At 37.9% G+C, this 20692-nt stretch overlaps 1 protein-coding gene across 45 annotated transcripts in view; it reads right to left on the bottom strand.

The window, feature by feature from the left end:
- Nucleotides 1-13542: 13542 nt before the first annotated feature.
- The window catches only part of ROBO2 (roundabout guidance receptor 2), a 669055-nt gene continuing 661905 nt past the window's right edge, over nucleotides 13543-20692 (bottom strand). For 16 of the 45 annotated variants that reach the window (XM_042230259.1, XM_042230284.1, XM_042230275.1 and 13 more), the window contains 2 exons: nucleotides 19145-19345; nucleotides 13543-17395 (listed from right to left, as the gene is read on the bottom strand). In XM_042230259.1, coding sequence (XP_042086193.1) covers nucleotides 17394-17395; nucleotides 19145-19345 — 203 coding nt within the window. In that variant the 3' untranslated portion in view covers nucleotides 13543-17393. Of the gene's footprint in view, nucleotides 19346-20692 lie in introns of all 45 variants that reach the window. The other 29 variants (XM_060416312.1, XM_060416319.1, XM_060416343.1 and 26 more) reach the window with 2 other exon arrangements.

Below are 20692 nucleotides of genomic sequence, written 5' to 3'. Positions count from 1 at the left end.
TTTGAGGGAACTTGGGAATGAAACAAAGAATGCCCAGCATCTAGCAGTCAACTGTCGCAGCCACCCCAACCCTTCACCCCGCACCCCCTACCCCCAGTGGTGCACCCTGGGAACACTCAGGATGAGAAAGTGTTACCAACCAGGGTTCTCAGCTTTCCTTAATTAATAGAAATTGATAAAAGGTCAGACAGGAAACTCAGGCAAGGCTTTGTTGGAGCTCCTACTGCAGCAGAAGAGAGAAAAAACAGTTGACAGTTTCCCTTGTTTCTAGAGGAGGGGGTCAAGCTGGTTACTTATATCCAGTGAGGGTACAGATGTGTTCAGGAGTCAGGCCAGGGGGTGGCTTAGGTGGTTTGCTCACCGCTTTGGTAATGTAGAGTGTGGGTACATGCACAGGACACTGCTTTTGCTCCCAACACACTATCTTTTCACCTAACCTCTTCAAAAGTGGCAGTAGGGTTTTTGGCCTTTTTGTATTGTCCCTAATTTGTCCCAACTGCTCATGTACACAGTTATTTTCAGTCTCTCACAGTTTCTTTTCTTTTTTTTTTTTTTTGCTTAAGAATACATTTGTCCAAGTGCAGGCACTGCAGCAAAGGGCCCCAGGTTCCAGCCTGTCTCAAAAGCACAGTAAGATACTGGCCCCCGATAGCTGAGGTGCTTCTCCAAGGTGTGATTTCAGTGAGCCCAGATCCTCACATCGTCCCATATGCAGAAAAGAGCTAAACTCCTTAATTTGAGATACCTGGTTTTCTTTTATTAACAGCAATCTTTTGTCCCCACTACCTGGTGTTGTTGCAGAAACTGCTATAGATTCTATTTCAACTACAAATTGGCACTTGCCATCTACCTATGTACCTCTGCTGCTGCTGCTGCTGCTGCGTCACTTCAGTCGTGTCCGACTCTGTGCGACTCCATAGACAGCATCCCACCAGGCTCCTCTGTCTCTGGGATTCTCCAGGCAAGAATACTGGAGTGGGTTGCCATTTCCTCCTCCAATGCACACATGCATGCTAAGTCACTTCAGTCCTGTTTGACTCTGTGCAACCCCATAGACAGCAGCCCACTAGGCTCCTCTGTCCCTGGGATTCTCCAGGCAAGAATACTGGAGTGGGTTGCCATTTCCTTCTCCAATGCATACATGCATGCTAAGTCACTTTAGTCCTGTCTGACTGTGCGACCTCATGGACAGCAGCCCACCAGGCTCCTCTGTCCGTGGGATTCTCTAGGCAAGAATACTGGAGTGGGTTGCCATTTCCTTTCCATATCTACCTCTACAAGGGTTAAATCATGTGCTGCTGCAGCTGCTGATGTTCAACACCCTCCAAAGGAGTCAGGGTGGAGAGCAGAAATGAGGCATTCTAAGCTCTGGGAATAACTGGCAGGACAATGTCTTCAGATATTTAGACATTTTCAGGAGTCAATTTTATGAGCCCAATTCTTGTATCACCCCATATCTAGACAAATACTAAATCCTTCATGGTGACACTGTTCCTTGTGACTAGAAAAGAGACTAGTAGCAGCCTTCTGGCAAAATACGTGCTTGATTGCATGTAGTCCCCCTTCACCAAAAATCACATATACTGATCTTTCCATACTGGCACTTCTGAGCAGTTTCTCAAAGCTATCTGAGGTGCTGTCTCCCAGGCTGCAGTCCTCATTTTGCCCCAAAGAAAACCTAACTCACAACTCTCATGCGCATTAAAAAAAATCTATATCTGTTTCCCCCACTTCCTCCTTGAAGCGGTTTTCTTAGGATTACCTGAGATGCTGCCTCCCGGGCTTGAAGTCCTAAGGATGTCTGCCGAATAAAACATAACTCTCAACTTTTAGGTTGTGCATTATTTTGTCAGTTCAGTTCAGTTCAGTTGCTCAGTCATGTCCAACTCTTTGCGACCTCATGAATCACAGCACGCCAGGCCTCCCTGTCCATCATCAACTCCCGGAGTTCACTCAGACTCACGTCCACCGAGGCAGTGATGCCATCCAGCCATCTCATCCTCTGTCATCCCCTTCTCCTCCTGCCCACAATCCCTCCCAGCATCAGAGTCTTTTCCAATGAGTCAACTCTTCGCATGAGGTGGCCAAAGTACTGGAGTTTCAGCATTAGCATCATTCCTTCCAAAGAAATCCCAGGGCTGATCTTCAGAATGGACTGGTTGGATCTCCTTGCAGTCCAAGGGAGTCTCAAGAGTCTTCTCCAACACCACAGTTCAAACACATCAATTCATCAGTGCTCAGCTTTCTTCACAGTCCAACTCTCACATCCATACATGACTACTGGAGAAACCATAGCCTTGACTAGACGGACCTTAGTCGGCAAAGTAATATCTCTGCTTTTGAATATGCTATCTAGGTTGGTCATAACTTTTGTTCCAAGGAGTAAGTGTCTTTTAATTTCATGGCTGCAGTCACCATCTGCAGTGATTTTGGAGCCCCCCAAAATAAAGTCTGACACTGTTTCCACTGTTTCCCCATCTATTTTCCATGAAGTGATGGGACCGGATGCCAGATCTTCGTTTTCTGAATGTTGAGGACTTCCCTGGCGGTCCAGTGGTTAAGACACCACACTTCCAATGCAGGAAACACGGGTTTGATCCCTAGTCAGGGAACTAAGATTCCATGTGGTACAGCCAAAAAAAATAAATAAAATAAAATAAAGTTTGACAGTGTTTCCACTGTTTCCCATCTATTTCCCATGAAGTGATGGGACCGGGTGCCATGATCTTTGTTTTCTGAATGTTGAGACTTAATCCAAATTTTTCACTCTCCTCTTTCACTTTCATCAAGAGGTTTTTTAGTTCCTCTTCACTTTCTGCCATAAGGGTGGTGTCATCTGCATATCTGAGGTTATTGATATTTCTCCCAGCAATCTTGATTCCAGCCTGTGTTTCTTCCAGCCCAGCGTTTTTCATGATGTACTCTGCATATAAGTTAAATAATCAGGGTGACAATATACAGCCTTGATGTACTCCTTTTCCTATTAGAAACCAGTCTGGTGTTCCATGTCCAGTTCTAACTGTTGCTTCCTGACCGGCATACAGATTTCTCAAGAGGCCGGTCAGGTGGTCTGGTATTCCCATCTCTCTCAGAATTTTCCACAGTTTATTGTGATCCACACAGTCAAAGGCTTTGGCATAGTCAATAAAGCAGAAATAGATGTCTTTCTGGAATTCTCTTGCTTTTTCCATAATCCAGCAGATGTTGGCAATTTGATCTCTGGTTCCTCTGCCTTTTCTAAAACCAGCTTGAACATCAGGAAGTTTACGGTTCACGTATTGCTGAAGCCTGGCTTGGCGAATTTTGAGCATTACTTTACTAGCATGTGAGATGAGTGCAATTGTGTGGTAGTTTGAGCATTCTTTGGCATTGCCTTTCTTTGGCATTGGAATGAAAACTGACCTTTTCCAGTTCTGTGGCCACTGCTGAGTTTTCCAAATGTGCTGGCATATTGAGTGCAGCACTTTCACAGCATCATCTTTCAGGATTTGAAACAGCTCCACTGGAATTCCATCACCTCCACTAGCTTTGTTCATAGTGATGCTTTCTCAGGCCCACTTGACTTCACATTCCAAGATGTCTGGCTCTAGGTGAGTGATCACACCATCATGATTATCCGGGTCGTGATGATCTTTTCTGTACAGTTCTTCCATGTATTCTTGCCACCTCTTCTTAATATCTTCTGCTTCTGTTAGGTCCATACCATTTCTGTCCTTTATCGAGCCCATCTTTGCATGAAATGTTCCCTTGGTATCTCTAATTTTCTTGAAGAGATCTCTAGTCTTTCCCATTCTGTTCTTTTCCTCTATTTCTTTGCATTGATCACTGAAGAAGGCTTTCTTATGTCTTCTTGCTATTCTCTGGAACTTTGCATTCAGATGCTTATATCTTTTCTTTTCTCCTTTGCTTTTCACTTCTCTTCTTTTCACAGCTGTTTGTAAGGCCTCCCCAGACATCCATTTTGCTTTTTTGCATTTCTTTTCCATGAGGATGGTCTTGATCCCTGTCTCCTGTACAATGTCACAAACCTCATTCCATAGTTCATCAGGCACTCTATCTATCAGATCTAGGCCCTAAAATCTATTTCTCACTTCCACTGTATAATCATAAGGGATTTGATCTAGGTCATACCTTAATGGTCTAGCGGTTTTCCCTACTTTCTTCAATTTGTGTCTGAATTTGGTAATAAGGAGTTCATGATCTGAGCCACAGTCAGTTCCTGGTCTTGTTTTTGTTGACTGTGTACAGCTTCTCCATCTTTGGCTGCAAAGAATATAATCAGTCTGATTTTGGTGTTGACCATCTGGTGATGTTCATGTGTAGAGTCTTTTCTTGTGTTGTTGGAAGAGGGTTTTTGCTATGACCAGTGTATTTTCTTTACAAAACTCTATTGCTCTTTGCCCTGCTTCATTCCACATTCAAAGGCCAAATTTGCCTGTTACTCCAGGTGTTTCTTGACTTCCTACTTTTGCATTCCAGTCCCCTATAATGAAAAGGACATCTTTTTTTGGTGTTAATTCTAAAAGGTCTTGTTGGTCTTCATAGAACCGTTCAACTTCAGCTTCTTCAGCGTTACTGGTTGGGGCATAGACTTGGATTACCGTGATGTTGAATGGTTTGCCTTGAAAACGAACAGAGATCATTCTGACGTTTTTGAGACTGCATCCAAATACTGCATTTTGGACTCTTTTGTTGACCATGGTAGCTACTCCATTTCTTCTGATGGATTCCTGCCCACGGTAGTAGATATAATGGTCATCTGAGTTAAATTTACCCATTCCAGTCCATTTTAGTTCACTGATTTCTAGAATGTCGACGTTCACTCTTGCCATCTCTTGTTTGAACACTTCCAATTTGCCTTGATTCATGGACCTGACATTCCAGTTTCCTATGCAATATTGCTCTTTACAGCATTGGACCTTGCCTCTATCAGCAGTCACATCTATAGCTGGGTATTGTTTTTGCTTTGGCTTCATCCCTTCATTCTTTCTGGAGTTATTTCTCCACTGATCTCCAGTAGCATATTGGGCACCTACTGACCTGGGGAGTTCCTCTTTCAGTATCTTATCATTTTGCCTTTTCATACTGTTCATGGGGTTCTCAAGGCAAGAATACTGAAGTGGTTTGCCCTTCCCTTCTCTAGTGGACCACATTCTCTCAGACCTCTCCACCATAACCTGCCCATCTTGGGTTGCTCTGTGGGCATGGCTTGGTTTCATTAAGTTAGACAAGGCTGTGGTCCTAGTGTGATTAGATTGACTAGTTTTCTGTGAGTATGGTTTCAGCGTGTCTGCCCTCTGATGCCCTCTTGCAACACTTACCATCCTACTTGGGTTTCTCTTACCTTGGGCGTGGGGTATCTCTTCACCGCTGCTCCAGCAAATTGCAGCCACTGCTCCTTATCTTGGATGAGGGGTAACTCCTCACCGCCACCCTTCCTGACCTTCAACATGGGATGGCTCCTCTAGGCCCTCCTGCGCCCACGCTGCCCCTGGCCTCGAGTGCTGGGTGGCTCCTCCTGGCCACTGCCCCCGGCCTCGGATGCAGGGTGGCTCCTCTCGGCCGTCCCCCCAACCCCACCTCAGACGCGGAGTAGCTCCTCCCAGCCGCCACCCCTGACCTCGGATGCAGGGTAGCTCCTCTCGGCTGTTCCTGTGCCATCGCAGCCTGGCACTTTCGGCCACTGCCCCTGACCTTGGACGTGGGGTAACTCCTCTTGGCCACGGCCCATCGGGAATGGGGTCCTCCCAGCTTCTGCCCCGACTTCGGACGTGGGGTAGCTCCTCTTGGTCATGCTTAGCGCGCTGGTGGCAGCCGCCTAGACAGTATTAAAACCAATTTGTATATCACACTTATCAACATCTGTATGGAGAACCTAAGATTCAGTGGTTTAACTGACGAGTTGCCTGTGATGGTCCATAAGTTTACTGGGTGACTTCTGATGGGCTCAATGAATTGCAGTATGTGTTCCATAGCATAGCTGAATTTCTTTATTACCTTTCATGTGAGCACATGCAGGAATCATTTTATGTTCAAGGACAATTTCTCCCACGTAATGCAGCATTCAGGCATTTGCTAAATGCTGAAAACGATGCAAGAATCTTCTCACAGGAAAGTATTGACTCTACTTGCTCCCTAAGTATATGTTGCTTAAGTGGATTGACCTCTCCAGGTACAAAATGTTGGTCTACTGCCTACACTTTAACACCACCAATAAAATTGCTTTGGATAAGGTAATATTTACCATGACTTCAATCCCCTGCTTTTATAAAGGGTTTATATTAAAAATGATCTATTTGAGAAATAGTTCTCTGACATTTGCAAAGCTGCAATTGAAGATAGTTCTACTTTCTTACCCACCATTTATATATATATTTTTAAAAATCTCCTAGTACCTTTTTGCTTGCTTGAGATTTTAGCAGAATAAATATGTTTGTCTCTTCAGAGGAATTTCATGTTATTTACTTTGACATAAAGAGGTAAAATGAGGTGTTAAGTTTTGCTCCTCTGAAATGGGTTTAAGCCCCGAACTTAACTACTCAACAGTCATGTGCCTAGTGGTTTTTAGATATATCTTTGCTGCCTTATATTCCATTTCCACTACTAATTAGCTTATTTTGCAATATGTTTAGACTTTAATTTCTTAAGTAGGTTATTTAGTCAAATAAAATGAATGCTTTTACATGAAAAGTCATAATACCATTTTACTTAATGTGATAAAATAATTCAGTGGGTTCTAGTATAGTATAATCACTTTAGGCAGCCTTCCAATTTAGTGTTGTGTCAGACCCCTGGTGGCTCAGATGGTAAAGAATCTGCCTGCAGTGCAGAAGACCTGGGTTTGATGCCAGGGTCAGGAAGATCCCCTGGAGAAGGAACTGGCAACCCACTCCAGTGTTCTTACCTGGAGAATCCCATGGACAGAGAAGCCTGGTGGATCATGGGGTCACAAAGAGTCAGACATGCAACTAGATGACATGATGTGACAGCAACTAGAAGTTACAAAAGGGGCATAAGATATGATGTTTCAGTGTCATACATTTTTAAATAACTCACAATATTTATTTAGAAACCCTCTCTCAAATCTCAGGTGGACTGGAAAATAAATCTCAATGTTTTCAAGGGAAGAATAATTTCTAATAGTACTAAATTTAAACATACAAAACTTGAAACCCCTGAGGCCAAGCTCTAACTACAGAAAGAGAGCAAATAAAGGCTTGAGCGGGTATAGTTTATGTCTGGGGAGTTAATCTAGCAAGCTCACTTTCAAGAGTGTGCTGACTGTTTCCCCAAAATCTCATAGCAACTTAATTTTGTCGGCAAATAGCTCTGTTTGCCATTTGTGTGTGTGTGTTCATGAACGTGTGTGGGTCTTACAAAATTAAAGTTCTTGTGCATTTTAATATTATGGAGTCACTTTAGAAGAGACATTTGCAGGGAATGGGTGATTAATTATATTTTGCCATTTCATAATTATCCATACTTAGTCTTATGCTCTAATTATTTTTCATGTTTCTGAGCTTTTCTGTTGTTGGTCTTTAATAAGAGATAATCAACAACTCATTAGGATCCTGGGGGAAGGCTGAATGGGAGGATGGTAAAGCAGGAGGACCACGATTTGCTTTCAATTCCATTTTTTCCCTACTAAAGTTTTATTGCACATAATTATCTTTGTTTTCATTCATCTATTCTTGCCAGGATATAGTTTGATTTGTTTGTGTTCCTTTTGTGGTTGGTCCTCAGGCAGATTATTGTATCAGATATTTCAGCATCGCGTATTGTTCTTAATTTTCCCTAATGAAGTTTCTATTTGAGCCCTGGGGTCTGGTTTGGCTCCGCTGCCTTCAATCGCACATGTGTGGAAAGTTGCTGCTCCATTTGGGACCATGTTCCTCATAATTGGCCTCATTCTGTTTCTGCCTGGTATTTCCTGTTGTTGTTTACATGAAACCGCACAACTTTCTAAGTGGGAATATTTCACACTCTGTTATAATTATGGTATTGATTTAGTTTATAGATTTAGGCTTATATAACATTCTTTATGTGGAAACTTATTACATTCATGGCATGTTTAGATATGGAGAATTTAAAGATAAAATTGAATTTTCCCATTTACGAAAGCACAGGTCTCCTTTGGGTGAGATGTCCTTATCTCTCCAGAATGGAAAAAGAAGGATGTGCTTTTGCAGAGGGAAAATGAAGCCCTGATTTAACACCTTTGTTTAGGAGGAATAGAGACTCTTCAGGGCATTACTTAGCCTGGAAGGTCTGGCATGACCCTTAGAGCCTGACTTAGGCGCCCTTTCACAACCTCACTATAACACTGCATGTATTGATCAGATCTTGGATTCCATCATTTGGAAATATTGCTTCAATTCACTGCTTCTCTCATGAGACTGCAGTTTCCTGTAGGGCAGAGACTGCATTCTATCTGCTTCCTCTTCTCCAGGTGATCCTCTATCAATTCTTCCCATTTAAGGCCAAACTCCATCCGTTTTATCACTAAGTCTCATTAACCATAGCAACCCTCAGTACTCTCTCCTATCTGGTAACTCCTGAAATGGATTTCTGCACCATTCATGGCCTTACATCATTTGCTTCATTTTCTACTTCTACATTATGTTCATCCCTTCTAATACTTTCAACTAGTTTATAATGAGATAGTATTATTTATCATTGTCAGCCCCCCATGACATTGTGCCAAGCACAGTACTGTGTATACATTTGCTTATTCATTTTAAAACATTTGATCATTCAAACCAGAAAATATCCATTTTTTGATATATATGTACATATACTTTTATATACAATATATAGGATGCATATGATATGTAATTATTGATGTGTACAGAAATATATGTACACACATGTATAATTATAAATGTATATGTAAAAATGAGTGTATATCTACATGATAAATGTGAAAGTGTTAGTCATTCAGTCATGTCCAACTCTTTGCAGCCCCAATGACTATAGCCCACCAGGATCCTCTGTCGATGGGATTCTCCAGGCAAGAATGCTGGAGTAGGTGGCCATTCTCTTCTCTAGGGGACCTTCCTGACCCAGGGATAGAACCCAGGTCTCCTGCATTGCAGGCAGTTTCTTTACCATCTGAACCATACAGACGATAAAAGGAAGCCCATGTCTACATACATACAAATAAAATGCATATATATAAACATAAATGCACAAGTGTAGGTAATACATACATATAAATGATTATATAATTTGTCCAGGGGAAAGAGAAATTATGTAAAGCATTGTTCAGGTTGGGATCCTTGTACTGATGCCTGTGTTCTTTGTAAGTTTCCTCTTTTCCATACTCCATGAGTGTATTCATCATATCTTAGATTCTACTGAATTGAAAATTATATATATGTATATATATATAATGCATATGTGTGTATCTCCTAATACATTTATTGGCTACAAAATGCATTTTAAGTATTATAATCCTTTTTATTTGGAATATTATTAAACAGATCCAAAATATCTACAGCTATCATTAAAAGTTTTAATTTTGTAATAATAACTAGTCAAATAATTTTAATAGGAATGAAAATAATATTAGCCACTTAACACATATTTCTTTAAAATTATCCTTCTTTTTCATATATTGTGTGTATTTTATACATTTTAGGTACAGTTGTTGTATGCTTTAAATGCTAGGAAAAATTAGCATCATTAATATTGATTAAGACAAATTTAACTTTGGAGTATAATTACTTACACAAAAATGCCTGCACATTTATTGAAAATGTTTTAATCTCTTTTCTTAAGCTGTCGCTTTCCTCTTGTGCCTTTTCCAAGATGCTCCCATTTGCCTGTTTCATCTTTGTCATTAAACTAACAATTACCCATAAGCAACTACTCTCAAATCAGCTATGTTGGGGTATTCTAATCTATTGATTGCTTTCATCTACTATTATTCAAAATTAATCAAGTACATTTAAATCCCTACTCCCAATATTTCACTTCAATTTTCCTTACAACCTATCTCCTTTTACACTTAATGCCAGTGAAATTTCATGCAATGGTAATCCTCAATTTCTCTTTCAGATTTTTATATTTATCCATTTCTGACTACATTGAATTTCATCGTTACTAACTAGCTGTTTTCCACACTTCAGTGCAACTCAGATCTGTGTTGTCTTATTGACAAATTATAAGCTATCTCTGTAAATCTTGTGTGATCCACTATTATTTTTACCAAAGTTCCAATTGAAGTAGAACCTAGTGAAAAGTGAATAAACTATCCTTTTGTAAGAGTTGGAAGTTAAAGGAAGGGAAGACAGTGAGTGTATTTTCATGCTTTCATTTTAGCCTAATGATTTGATACACAAAAGAAATATAGAAAAGCTAAGGAACATATTGCAAGCTTACTTGTTGCCTAAGTGCTCAGTATTGATATCAGTTAAGTACTTGAAACTCTATTAAAAATGGGGAGGATACATGCAATTTCTATGTATTTTTTCTCATCTCCACAGCATGAGCTTCCCAGTGGTAGCTGAGCTCATGGCTCAGTAGTAAAGAATTCGCCCTCCAAGGCAGGAGACATGAGTTCAGTCCCTGGGTAGGGAAGATTCCCTGGTGAAGGAAATGGCAACACACTCAAGTATTCTTACCTGGGAAATGCCATAGACAGAAAAGCCTGGTGGGTTACAGTTGATGGTATTGCAAAGAGTCAGATACCACTTAGTGACTAAGCAGCCACAGCATCATCTTCTCAGAAAACCTGGGATTCACATGTGTCTTTCTCATGACTTGATATTGACTTTTAAAAACCACAGCAGGCATGATATGTATGCCTTGGGGGTCACTAATGTAGAGCCTAGGGATAGAATGATGAGTTTCCAGGAAAGTACTTCTCAAAGTGAGTTCACATAGTACTAGTCTCACAAGATGCCTTGAACAGATTTGAAAAGGAGTCTAGTAGTAAAGAAATCTGTACATATTCAACTATAGAGTTTTCATTCTCTCTTTCTTCTTTATTTTATAAATACCTATTACAATTTCATACACTATTTTGAGGAAAACTAGAATACTGGATAAAGTGATGGGGCAAAGGGGAGGTTAATGAAGCTAACACAAATTATATTGCTTATGAACTTTTTGGAGAGCCTATCTTAGTGCCTCTTTCCCTTTAGTTCAAAAACATTCATCAAAAAGATACTTTTCTAGAGATCAGGGGCAGACTTCACAGGAGATACTAATCTATTTATGCAGGCAAAGGTATTTCTGCTTTAATTATTCTGAATATTTAATTCTTAGCATAATATATCAACATGTGCTTGCAAAAGGAAGGAGTAAGGAAACAAGGGCAAAAACAACAACAAAAAAACTGCCCCCGCCAAGAAAAACAGAACTGGTTTGTCAGGAACAAATCATTCATAGTGGCTGTCTAGAAAAACATCATCTAAGAAAAAATTGACCAAAAAATGTTGTCTACTATCTAGAAGCTGAATCCACCAAGGCATTTTTTTTAGCGACAAAGGGTACTCTGATCTAAGGGCTGTTACAAGAGCCTACAAATTGGACACTGACCTGACCTGAGCCAAAGGTGATTTATTTGAATTATAAAACAAAAGTATTTTTCCTTTATTAATTAAGAACATTATATATATGTGTATATATTTATGTATATATATATATATATATATTTCTTGTAGCTTGACAGCTAGAAGGAGAAAATGTGTTAACTAGAAGCTGCAAAGGAATTCACTTTTGTAGTTCTTTATAAATTAAATGCAGTCATACAAATGTTCTTCACCTGTCACTGGGACTCCTGACAGCTTTGCAACACTTTTGTGTATCAGATTCCTTTCCCTGGGCCTGGAAAAAACTCCTGAGGGCGGAAGGCCAAAACCAGATGCTTAATTCATTCAGGTTAAAGAGTCCTCGAAATCCCCCCAGATCCCCTCAGCCCACCCTGGGCTCCCCAGGTGATGCAGCGGTAAAGAATCTGCTTGCCAATGCAGGTGATGCAAGAGATGCAGGTTCGAGCCCTGAGTTGGGAAAATCACCCAGAGTAGGAAATGGCAATCCACCCCACTATTTTTGCCTGGAAAATTCCATGGATAGAGGAGCCTGGCAGGCTGCAGAAATTAGAGTTGCAAAGAGCTGGACAGGACAGAGCACACACCCACATCCCCCACCTTGCCCTTGCCACTGCCAGGCCCCATCCTTAGCAAGTATTTGTACTTGCCTTTTCTTTTGAATTCTTGTGACAGTTTTCTATTACTGAAGTTTTATTTCACATCTCTGCTATGAAGTGAAATTTAGATGAACTCTGCTGATCTCTTCTTCAAAAGATAAAATACATTTTCACAAGTTGAGGGCATTAAATGTTGTTTAAACACGTACCATTGATATACCTTTTCTCTAGCTCATGTACAATAACTGAGAGGATAGTGTATTACTTTAATAAATCTTTCTGATAACTTTTCACTTCTGCCATTTGTAGGAACTTCCATGGCATACTCAGATTCAACAGAGCAATGATTGTTTTGTAGGTGCCTCAGTGGGTAAAGAACCTCCCTGAAATACAGGAGACCCTGGAGACATGGGTTTTATTCCTAGGTAGGGAAGATCCCCTGGAAGAGGGCATGGCAACCTACTCCAATATTCTTGTCTGGAGAGTCCCATGGACAGAAGGAGCCTGGCAGGCTATATAGTCCACAGGTCACAAAGAGTCAGATGCAACCGAGCAAAGCACTATCATTTTCATATTGGTAACTGGTATATTTTGTCTTTATCCACATATACATTGCTATTGATGTAGTATTAATTATTTTAATACTATTTATCATCTTATTGTTAACCTAAATTAAATGGATCTCTGAAATCTATTGTCCACTTACCATGGATAGTTTTAATATTTCTAAATGAATTAAAGTTTTCTATTTTAAATTTTCCTATTACTAAGATTATTAAAGAACGCAAAAGTTCTTTTTATTTTTAGAGAGCATCTTATCCTGTAATTGTACTTAGTGAAAAAGAATGAAGTATTTATAAAGTACAATAGATTAAGAGAATTTTTCTTTTCTACCCAACCCCTAAGATAACTGTTCGACATCCATCATCTTAAAAAATTTTTCATGAATTATTCTAAAGCAATTAAGAAATACCCATTTTCTTCCAATTCTCATACTTAATTATATTTAAAAAGTAATTATCTAGTAAAATAATTAAATATTAAAAATAATTTGTTAAGTACTTTTGCAGCCAAAAACTTTACATTGTATCTATCTGAAGGACTTCATGGGTGGGGAAGATCAGATTGCTAAAGTAGTGCTCATAGAGTGGGATCTATAATTTCAAATGCTTTTAACATTCTTCATCAGTGACTTTTAGTCACTTGCTATACATCAACACCAATTTCTATTAATCACCATCCAATCCATAACCAAATGAGAAAGTAAGACCATGCATTTGGTCATAAAATATTACTGTAGAATTCTAAAAGTGACAAAATGGTCTGTTTTTGATTTGTCTACAAATCAAAGCAAGCAAGTCTGTTTTACATAAATGGCTTTTTACAAATTTGAAATGTGAATATACTTTATTTTTTTTCCCAGTGAGTACACAATACACAATTCTTTGACAATACTATTAACCAATTTTATGCCAATTTCTTTTCTGATCTAACAACATCAAATGAAACACATTAAGATTTTGGACGCTGTTTGGTGACTTAAACTACAATTTAAAAAAAATCCATCTATAAAACAAAGTATAAAAAGTCTACCCACGGCCACAAAATCCCTTATCTTGCAACACTTTAAAGTCACAATAAATGGTTTGAAAAGTATGAGATCAGAAAAATTAGTAAATTGATCTTCATTAAAAAAGTATGGTGTTTCATTTGAAGTACATATCCATAGAGAAGCAAAAGAAAAGTTAACTTCACCTCTAAGATAATGTGGAAAGACATGTTGCTTTACACCAATTCTTGTCAAGTAATTCTATAAATACAGTATACAGAAGCAGGTGAACAAATTAGTGAGTTATGGTTCTGCATATCTTTAATACTGACACACAATCACTTTCCAGTGGAGAAGATAAACCATAGTTTAGAGCTCCTTCGTATTATAATTAAGTTGTCAACGGGCAATTACACAACTTTGTTGAATAGAAATCTGGAGGTGTTCTATTAAACTCATACAAACTTTCAACTCAAAACCCATTGAAAGTATATTTAAATAGAGCAGTAGGCTATGACATAGAACACCATTTAATGTTTTGTTACCCCGAGAAAATCAACTTGCAATGTCTTTACTTCCCGTTGATTACAGTTTATTGTAAATGCTGGTCTTCATTTTCCTATACTCGCCATTGAACTGGATTCAAATCCTGTGAAGAAATCCATTGTTTTCATATCCCCGTACTTTAAATTCAGCCTGGGGGGCAGTTGGAGAATGGGTAGGGCCACTTTGCTTGCCTACACTGAGGCATACATGAATTGGATACTAATTCGGCCGCTGCCCTCAGTGCAGACTATGTGTGTTAGGCATGGAGCTCTTCTCGTGTGGGGCGTGATGACACGGCAGGGCTGCCTGTGAGGGCGAGATGAGATTTCATTCTCCTACCTAGACTTCCTTCTGACAGCTTAGGCAGGCCTCTGTTTAGACCTGCATAAGAGTGAGTTCTGTGAATTTCCAATCATTTAACTGGCTTCCAAATGAAAAAAATCATGGTAGCTCTCATGACATTCTGATTTATACTTACTGGAAGTTTTTTACATATAGCAAGGTGACAAAGGCTTTGATTTTTGGTAGTCTTCCTGAATTCATGTGAATAGGAACAGTATTTTTGTCTTGCTTTATATCTACAGGAGGAGAATATTTTGGGTGCAATATTAGCCAATTAATCTAAAACTAGACATAACAGGGAATGTGATCTATTGTAAAAGAACATTCCAAGTAATCATAAGGCCTGACATACTCTAACCAAAACAGTTAATTTTTGTGAACTGAAAGTATGATACTATGCCCTGGATTACTCCAGAAGTCACATAAACATGCTGTTTTGAAATCTTTGTTTATTAGCCACATACACCTGCCAGTTACCAGCGGTTAAAGTCTATGTGTAGTATCTGTAATGAATTAAAGTTTCAGGCTAACTTGGGTTGTAGAGGAGCATGAAGCATAAAGAAGGAACCAAAAAATGAACAAAACTTTGCATTTAAATAGAAAGAGAGAAAGTAGGGGATTGCATAAATAAAAAACTAAATTCCTCACATCCTACAGTTGCATATAGGTATGTATTCATTCTTCACAGAAACGTCTCATCATTCCCAGTCTCTGTCCCAGAGAAATCAAACTGCATTAAAATTCAGGCACTGATGGTAGAAAGATGTCAAAGGGAATAATAAGTGCATCTCAGAATTCTTTTTCTCTTCAATGTAGAAATGAACTACATGGGACCAAGATGGTGTAGGGGGCCCGTAAAGAACATTATGTTCCTCTATTCTGGCTTGTGTTGGTGCAGCCTTAGGGAACAGAAAAGATGGAAACATTTAACTCGGTTCCTTCTTGCTTTGCTATAACAATATGATACACAGTTGGTGACTAAGCAATAACGCATGGAGTATGAATTGTCATTCAAACTGGCCCCATGTTTTAGAATTGATCTTAACCATCCTAGTGAATATTTTTCAATGTACCAACTACTGAACATATCATAGGACAAACATGAGAAAGCATAACTAGAAATATAATTTACAATTGTGTAGGTAGCACATGGAAAAATGTCACAAGTGGGAATTTCAGGTAATTTCTCTTCTACTTTACTGATTGACTATACATGTACAGTAGCTAATATATATTTCAAAGTCATCTTCATTTGGATGATACATGACTGATGTTCAGGAACTTCTGGTTCTCCAAGTCATGAAAACAAATGAGGCAGGACACTGTTATTAATGTCCACTTATGAGGTTTGGTTTTATTTAAAAAGTGTATAAACATGCATTGTTCTTCTTTAAAATTATTCTTTTCAATTTATTCATTCAAAATGGGTCAAACATTTTTTAGCTGGTAGCCAATTTCTGAGAATGAACCATAAAAGATTTATTCCAATAAATCTACTTACTGTGAACTGAACATACTCTGAACACTGCTTTTTAAGCACTTACAATTTGGCTATACATTTGGTGGCATAAACTTCACTTCTTAATCAAATGAAACACAAAGTTGCAAATAGACTGCATTATTTTTAAAAAGTCATGAATTTAAGTGATGCAGCTCTATCCTCTAGCATGTACTGTACATGTATTAGAAAGATGAAACAAGATATTGCAATAGAGTTTTTGTATTTGGAAGCAGCCCAAGTATGTCCTAATAATAAACTGCCTCTTTAACTATTTGCTAGATATTCTAGAGTTCATTTTGTTTCCTTGGGGAACTTCATATTATATTCTGACTTAATGAGTTGGAGAGATTAGTTATGGTAATTCAGACAATGCTTTTTTGAAAAACTGTAATATAAATACAGCTCTTGTGAAACACACTAATTTCCTTTTGCTTGTTGTAATTCAGAGACAGGTCAATTACAATGACAGGTAAAGTTGTTTCTAACGTAACTTTAATTTCCTTTTTTAAAAAGCAAGTTTAGTACATCATTGCTACCTGTATATTTCAATGTCTATTCAGTTTTAGGATTTCAACTTCCTTCTTTTGACCCCTGTTCTTATCAATAGTAAAAGCCACGTAACTACTTTTCTTTTCTTTTTTATTATTGACTCAGTCCCTGATGTTCAAAGAAGACTTAGCCAACATCACTGTTCCTTTGCATCTTCCTATTTCTACACCCCAACTGAAACCCCCCTAATGTCATTGGTTACAACCAGCATTATCCAACCTAGCTTACAGTACAGAAACTCCCTTCACATTCAGTCTTTTTCTTCATGTCACGAGGAGTAGAGATTTGTGCTTATCACCAAATAAAATTGCAGTGCAAAATTTAAACATAAAAGTTACACAATTAAAAGTTAATATATGGCACCACAGCCTATTAATTCACATATAGTACAACAGACCAATAAGAACAGACAATAATATGAACAGAGCTAAAAAGAGTGAGCTTGCATAGCAATGCACAAAAGAAATTATATACAGAGGAAAATCCTTTTCTTCCTGGAGGGCGAGCTTTGTTTTCTTTCTTTTTTATATACTCCTGACAAGAAAGAGTTAAGGTGGGTGGTGTACTTAAGAGAAGAACACAAGTAAAATATCTGTGGGATATGTGTGGCTGTGTGTCTTTACATTGCATTTACAGTTCTTTTAATAGTACATAAATAAAGAAATTGTTCATTGCACTGTTTAGTGTTATCACTTCCATGAGTTCAGACCTGATGGTCTTTCAGAGCAGCTTTGCATGTCTCCTCTCAGTTACTCTGTGAAGAGATTAAAAAACAAAACAAAAACAAAGCAAAACAGAAATAAGTTTGCATTTAAATTAAGTATTCTGTATCTTGATCAGCATAACAAAAAGCAAGGCAAACAGATAGTAGATGAAGATGACATCTTGGATTTTCTGAGGTTGTGAATTTAAAAATTTTTGCTTATGGAAAGGGAAAGACAAAGAACATTGTAAAATTTCGAGACTTAAAATCCAAGTAAATCATTTTTATATTTCCTATGAGCCTATAATTACTCCCATATAATAGTTACAGTAAAATCCAAGTAGTCTTGAATCAAATTAAAATGACAAACACATCTAAATTATAATCAGATTAGTAAAAGGTAACAATAATAAAACTCCCATTAATTAAAATGAAAGAAATTTACAGTTGTGAAAGTACTTTCAGCTTTCATTATCTCATGGCATTCCCCAGTCTGAGCATCAGAGTAAAGCGAGCTTAAGAGTGATGCAATGCTTTAGATAAGGGCATAGAGAGTCAGGAAAGCAGTTTCTTTTCTCACATAACCAGAGAAGGTTGAGAAGATTGGAACTCAGGGCGATTACTGAATTCAAGGAAGCAGGTGAAAATATAATACTGACCCTGGTTAGTGAAATTGGTAACTTTCCTGATGCAATGAACACAAAGAATTCAATGCTTTATACTGTGTGTGACAAACTGTGACATCCTCTCTTTCTCTAGTATTTTATACTTAAAAAGTAGTTTAATTGTATTAACTACCAATGCCAGTTCTTTATCAAAAAGAGAAATTTATATGTTACTGTAATCAAAGTACTACAAATCAACAAAAATCAATGATGAACTTTTCAAGGCTGACTTCCTAAATGTATGAAATAAAAAAATGAAGAGCGACTAGGGGATGAGGAATTCCCAAGAAGGTTCTTTAAAACTACCAATGGGCCAATATTTCCCTATTGTGCTCAGTTAAACAGACAAAGAAAACTACAAAAAAAAACTATATTTAATCAACATGTAAGTATTAAAATTAATTGCCTAACTTCTACAATTTCCGTACAGAAAAATTCAAGCTTGAGACAGAAGAAATGTTTATTTGACTGATAGAAACAGCAATGGTCTTTATTATAACCAAACCTGCTCAAAATCAGAATTCAATTTTTTCTCATTGTAAAGCGAGCTTTCTATAATTTCGAAATTTGTTTACTGTGGCAGTGTTATTGATAAGATTCAGGACATACTTCAAAATATGGTAAATTAGCATACTGAATATCTTAGAGTGAGGGAGTTTGAAAAAAATAGCAGAAGCATAAAGAGCACCCTGACCTCTCCCACCTCACTCTTCCCTGAAGGATGATGATAAAATATGTGTGACAGATACCTGCCCTGTACCCAGAGGAGGGACGATATTCTTGTCAAAACCTTGTTAAACTAACCCTTAGTTACTTCTTCACCCTTTACTACCCCAGCCCAAACCTCTTTTTAAATTCTCACATATTTACTGTTTCTTTGTCTAACGGAGCAAAAAGTTTACTGCTCTGGTCCCTTCTTTGAGTCTTTATTCTCTTGTGAAGACTCCCATGTTCATGTAAAAATTCAATAAAATTTGTATGCTTTTTTTTCCCTGTTAATCCCTCTCATCAGTTTGGTTTTCAGACCCAGTCAGATATTCTAAGAGGGTCAAGGAAAACATTTTTCTCCCTTGCGCTATTTGCCCAGTTTTCATTCTGAATCACCACAGCCTTTTAAATGCCCTAAGGCACTTACATAATTCACCTGTAAACTGTCCTTGACTATTTGAGCCCATATATCCTATGTCAAGAAGGTCGCTGGCATTGCGTTGGTGGCTTCCCCTCAAAGCATCGGCTTTCCTAGGTCCAGTGGATCCCTTAGAAGAAGCCGTTCCTGATGAGCTGTGACCCCCAGGAGATGGGAAATTGGGCTTGCTGTAGGGCACCAACGTCTCCTCTGAAAAAAAGGGAACACAATGGATTTAGGTGAACAGCTACACAGAGGCAAAACAAATTTAGCTTTAAGCTCAAGTTAGGCTTTTTTATCATTTCACTCTTTAGTAAAATCAAGAAGAATTTAATGAGACCTAGATATTAAAGGAATTTCTATGTTGCAGGCAACATTTCCTACAACAGGAACTGAGGCAGGATTAAATTAAAAGAGATCTTGGGATACGTATATATTGTCATGTATTATTTGCAAAATTTAAATTCATTATGAAAGATTTGCATATAATGACTGTAATGTTTGACAAAATCTTTTCTGAAAACAATTTCCGGGTTCAATGGGGCTGAAATTTAATTTTTTCATTAAGATGGAAGGAACATGGTTTTTGTCTTAAATTATGGCAACATTTTCTCAATTTAGATAAAGATCTATATGTTAGTTAATAAACTAAGCTTCTTAAATTTCTATTGCTTCTTTGAATAGAAATATACTATTTGAAAAGCTGTTTATTTCCTTAAAAAAGAGAAACCCATTCATTTTAATAAATAATGTTCCTATCCTTTTTATGTGCTGTCTCTCTAAAAATAATTCATGATGTGCATTACTAAATACTTAATACTTTGAAATGGTACTGTTTTTCTCTCTCTTTTTCTCTTTCTTCTTTCATTTTTTTTCCCCATCTCTCTTCCTCTCCACCCCTGTGTTTTTTCTCTCTTTCTAGGTATGAGTTATCATTACTGTGATTAGATGACTAAAAAACATGCTAACTGGATTTAGCATTTCTCTTCTTAGATAGCTTTAATGACAAGGATCACATGACTTTTGTTTTACAGCCTTAATGATGTAAGCTTCCTAAATGTTCTACTAAATCTAGATATTAATATTATCATCTTTTGGCTCTTTCCTAACTATATTTCAAGCTAAAACTTTAAGCACCAAGTTGTGCCAAAATATAATTATTGAACATGCATGAGTAGAGGACATATCCAGAAAAGACTGAGTCCAAATAAATAAAAGAATGTGTAAGGAAACTTTCAATGTACATGTCTGTGTGTGTATAAGGTTTAATACTCAATGAATTCTGACATAAGAAGAGATGTTGCAGAAATGATTTCTATAACTGGTTAAACGTACCTCCACCAAAAAAAAAATTCCAACTGCAAACGATGAAACCTATTTTGTGACATTTCCAGCAAGCTTGATTTATAAGCGAAAATATTTCCCATTGAAGTGCTAATAATCAACTCAATTTAATCAGTTGGAGCAAGTGCAGGTGCCAGTTTAACCTTTTCTAATATGAGAATTCTGTGATTGTCTGTTTATTTGCAACTTTGTTATTTCCATTAATTTACCAAT

The sequence above is a fragment of the Ovis aries genome, chromosome 1 (genome assembly GCF_016772045.2).
Source record: "Ovis aries strain OAR_USU_Benz2616 breed Rambouillet chromosome 1, ARS-UI_Ramb_v3.0, whole genome shotgun sequence".
NCBI classification, from domain to species: Eukaryota; Metazoa; Chordata; class Mammalia; order Artiodactyla; family Bovidae; genus Ovis; species Ovis aries.
The sequence above is the reverse complement of the archived record's forward strand: the minus strand, read 5'-3'. Positions and strand labels throughout refer to the sequence as shown.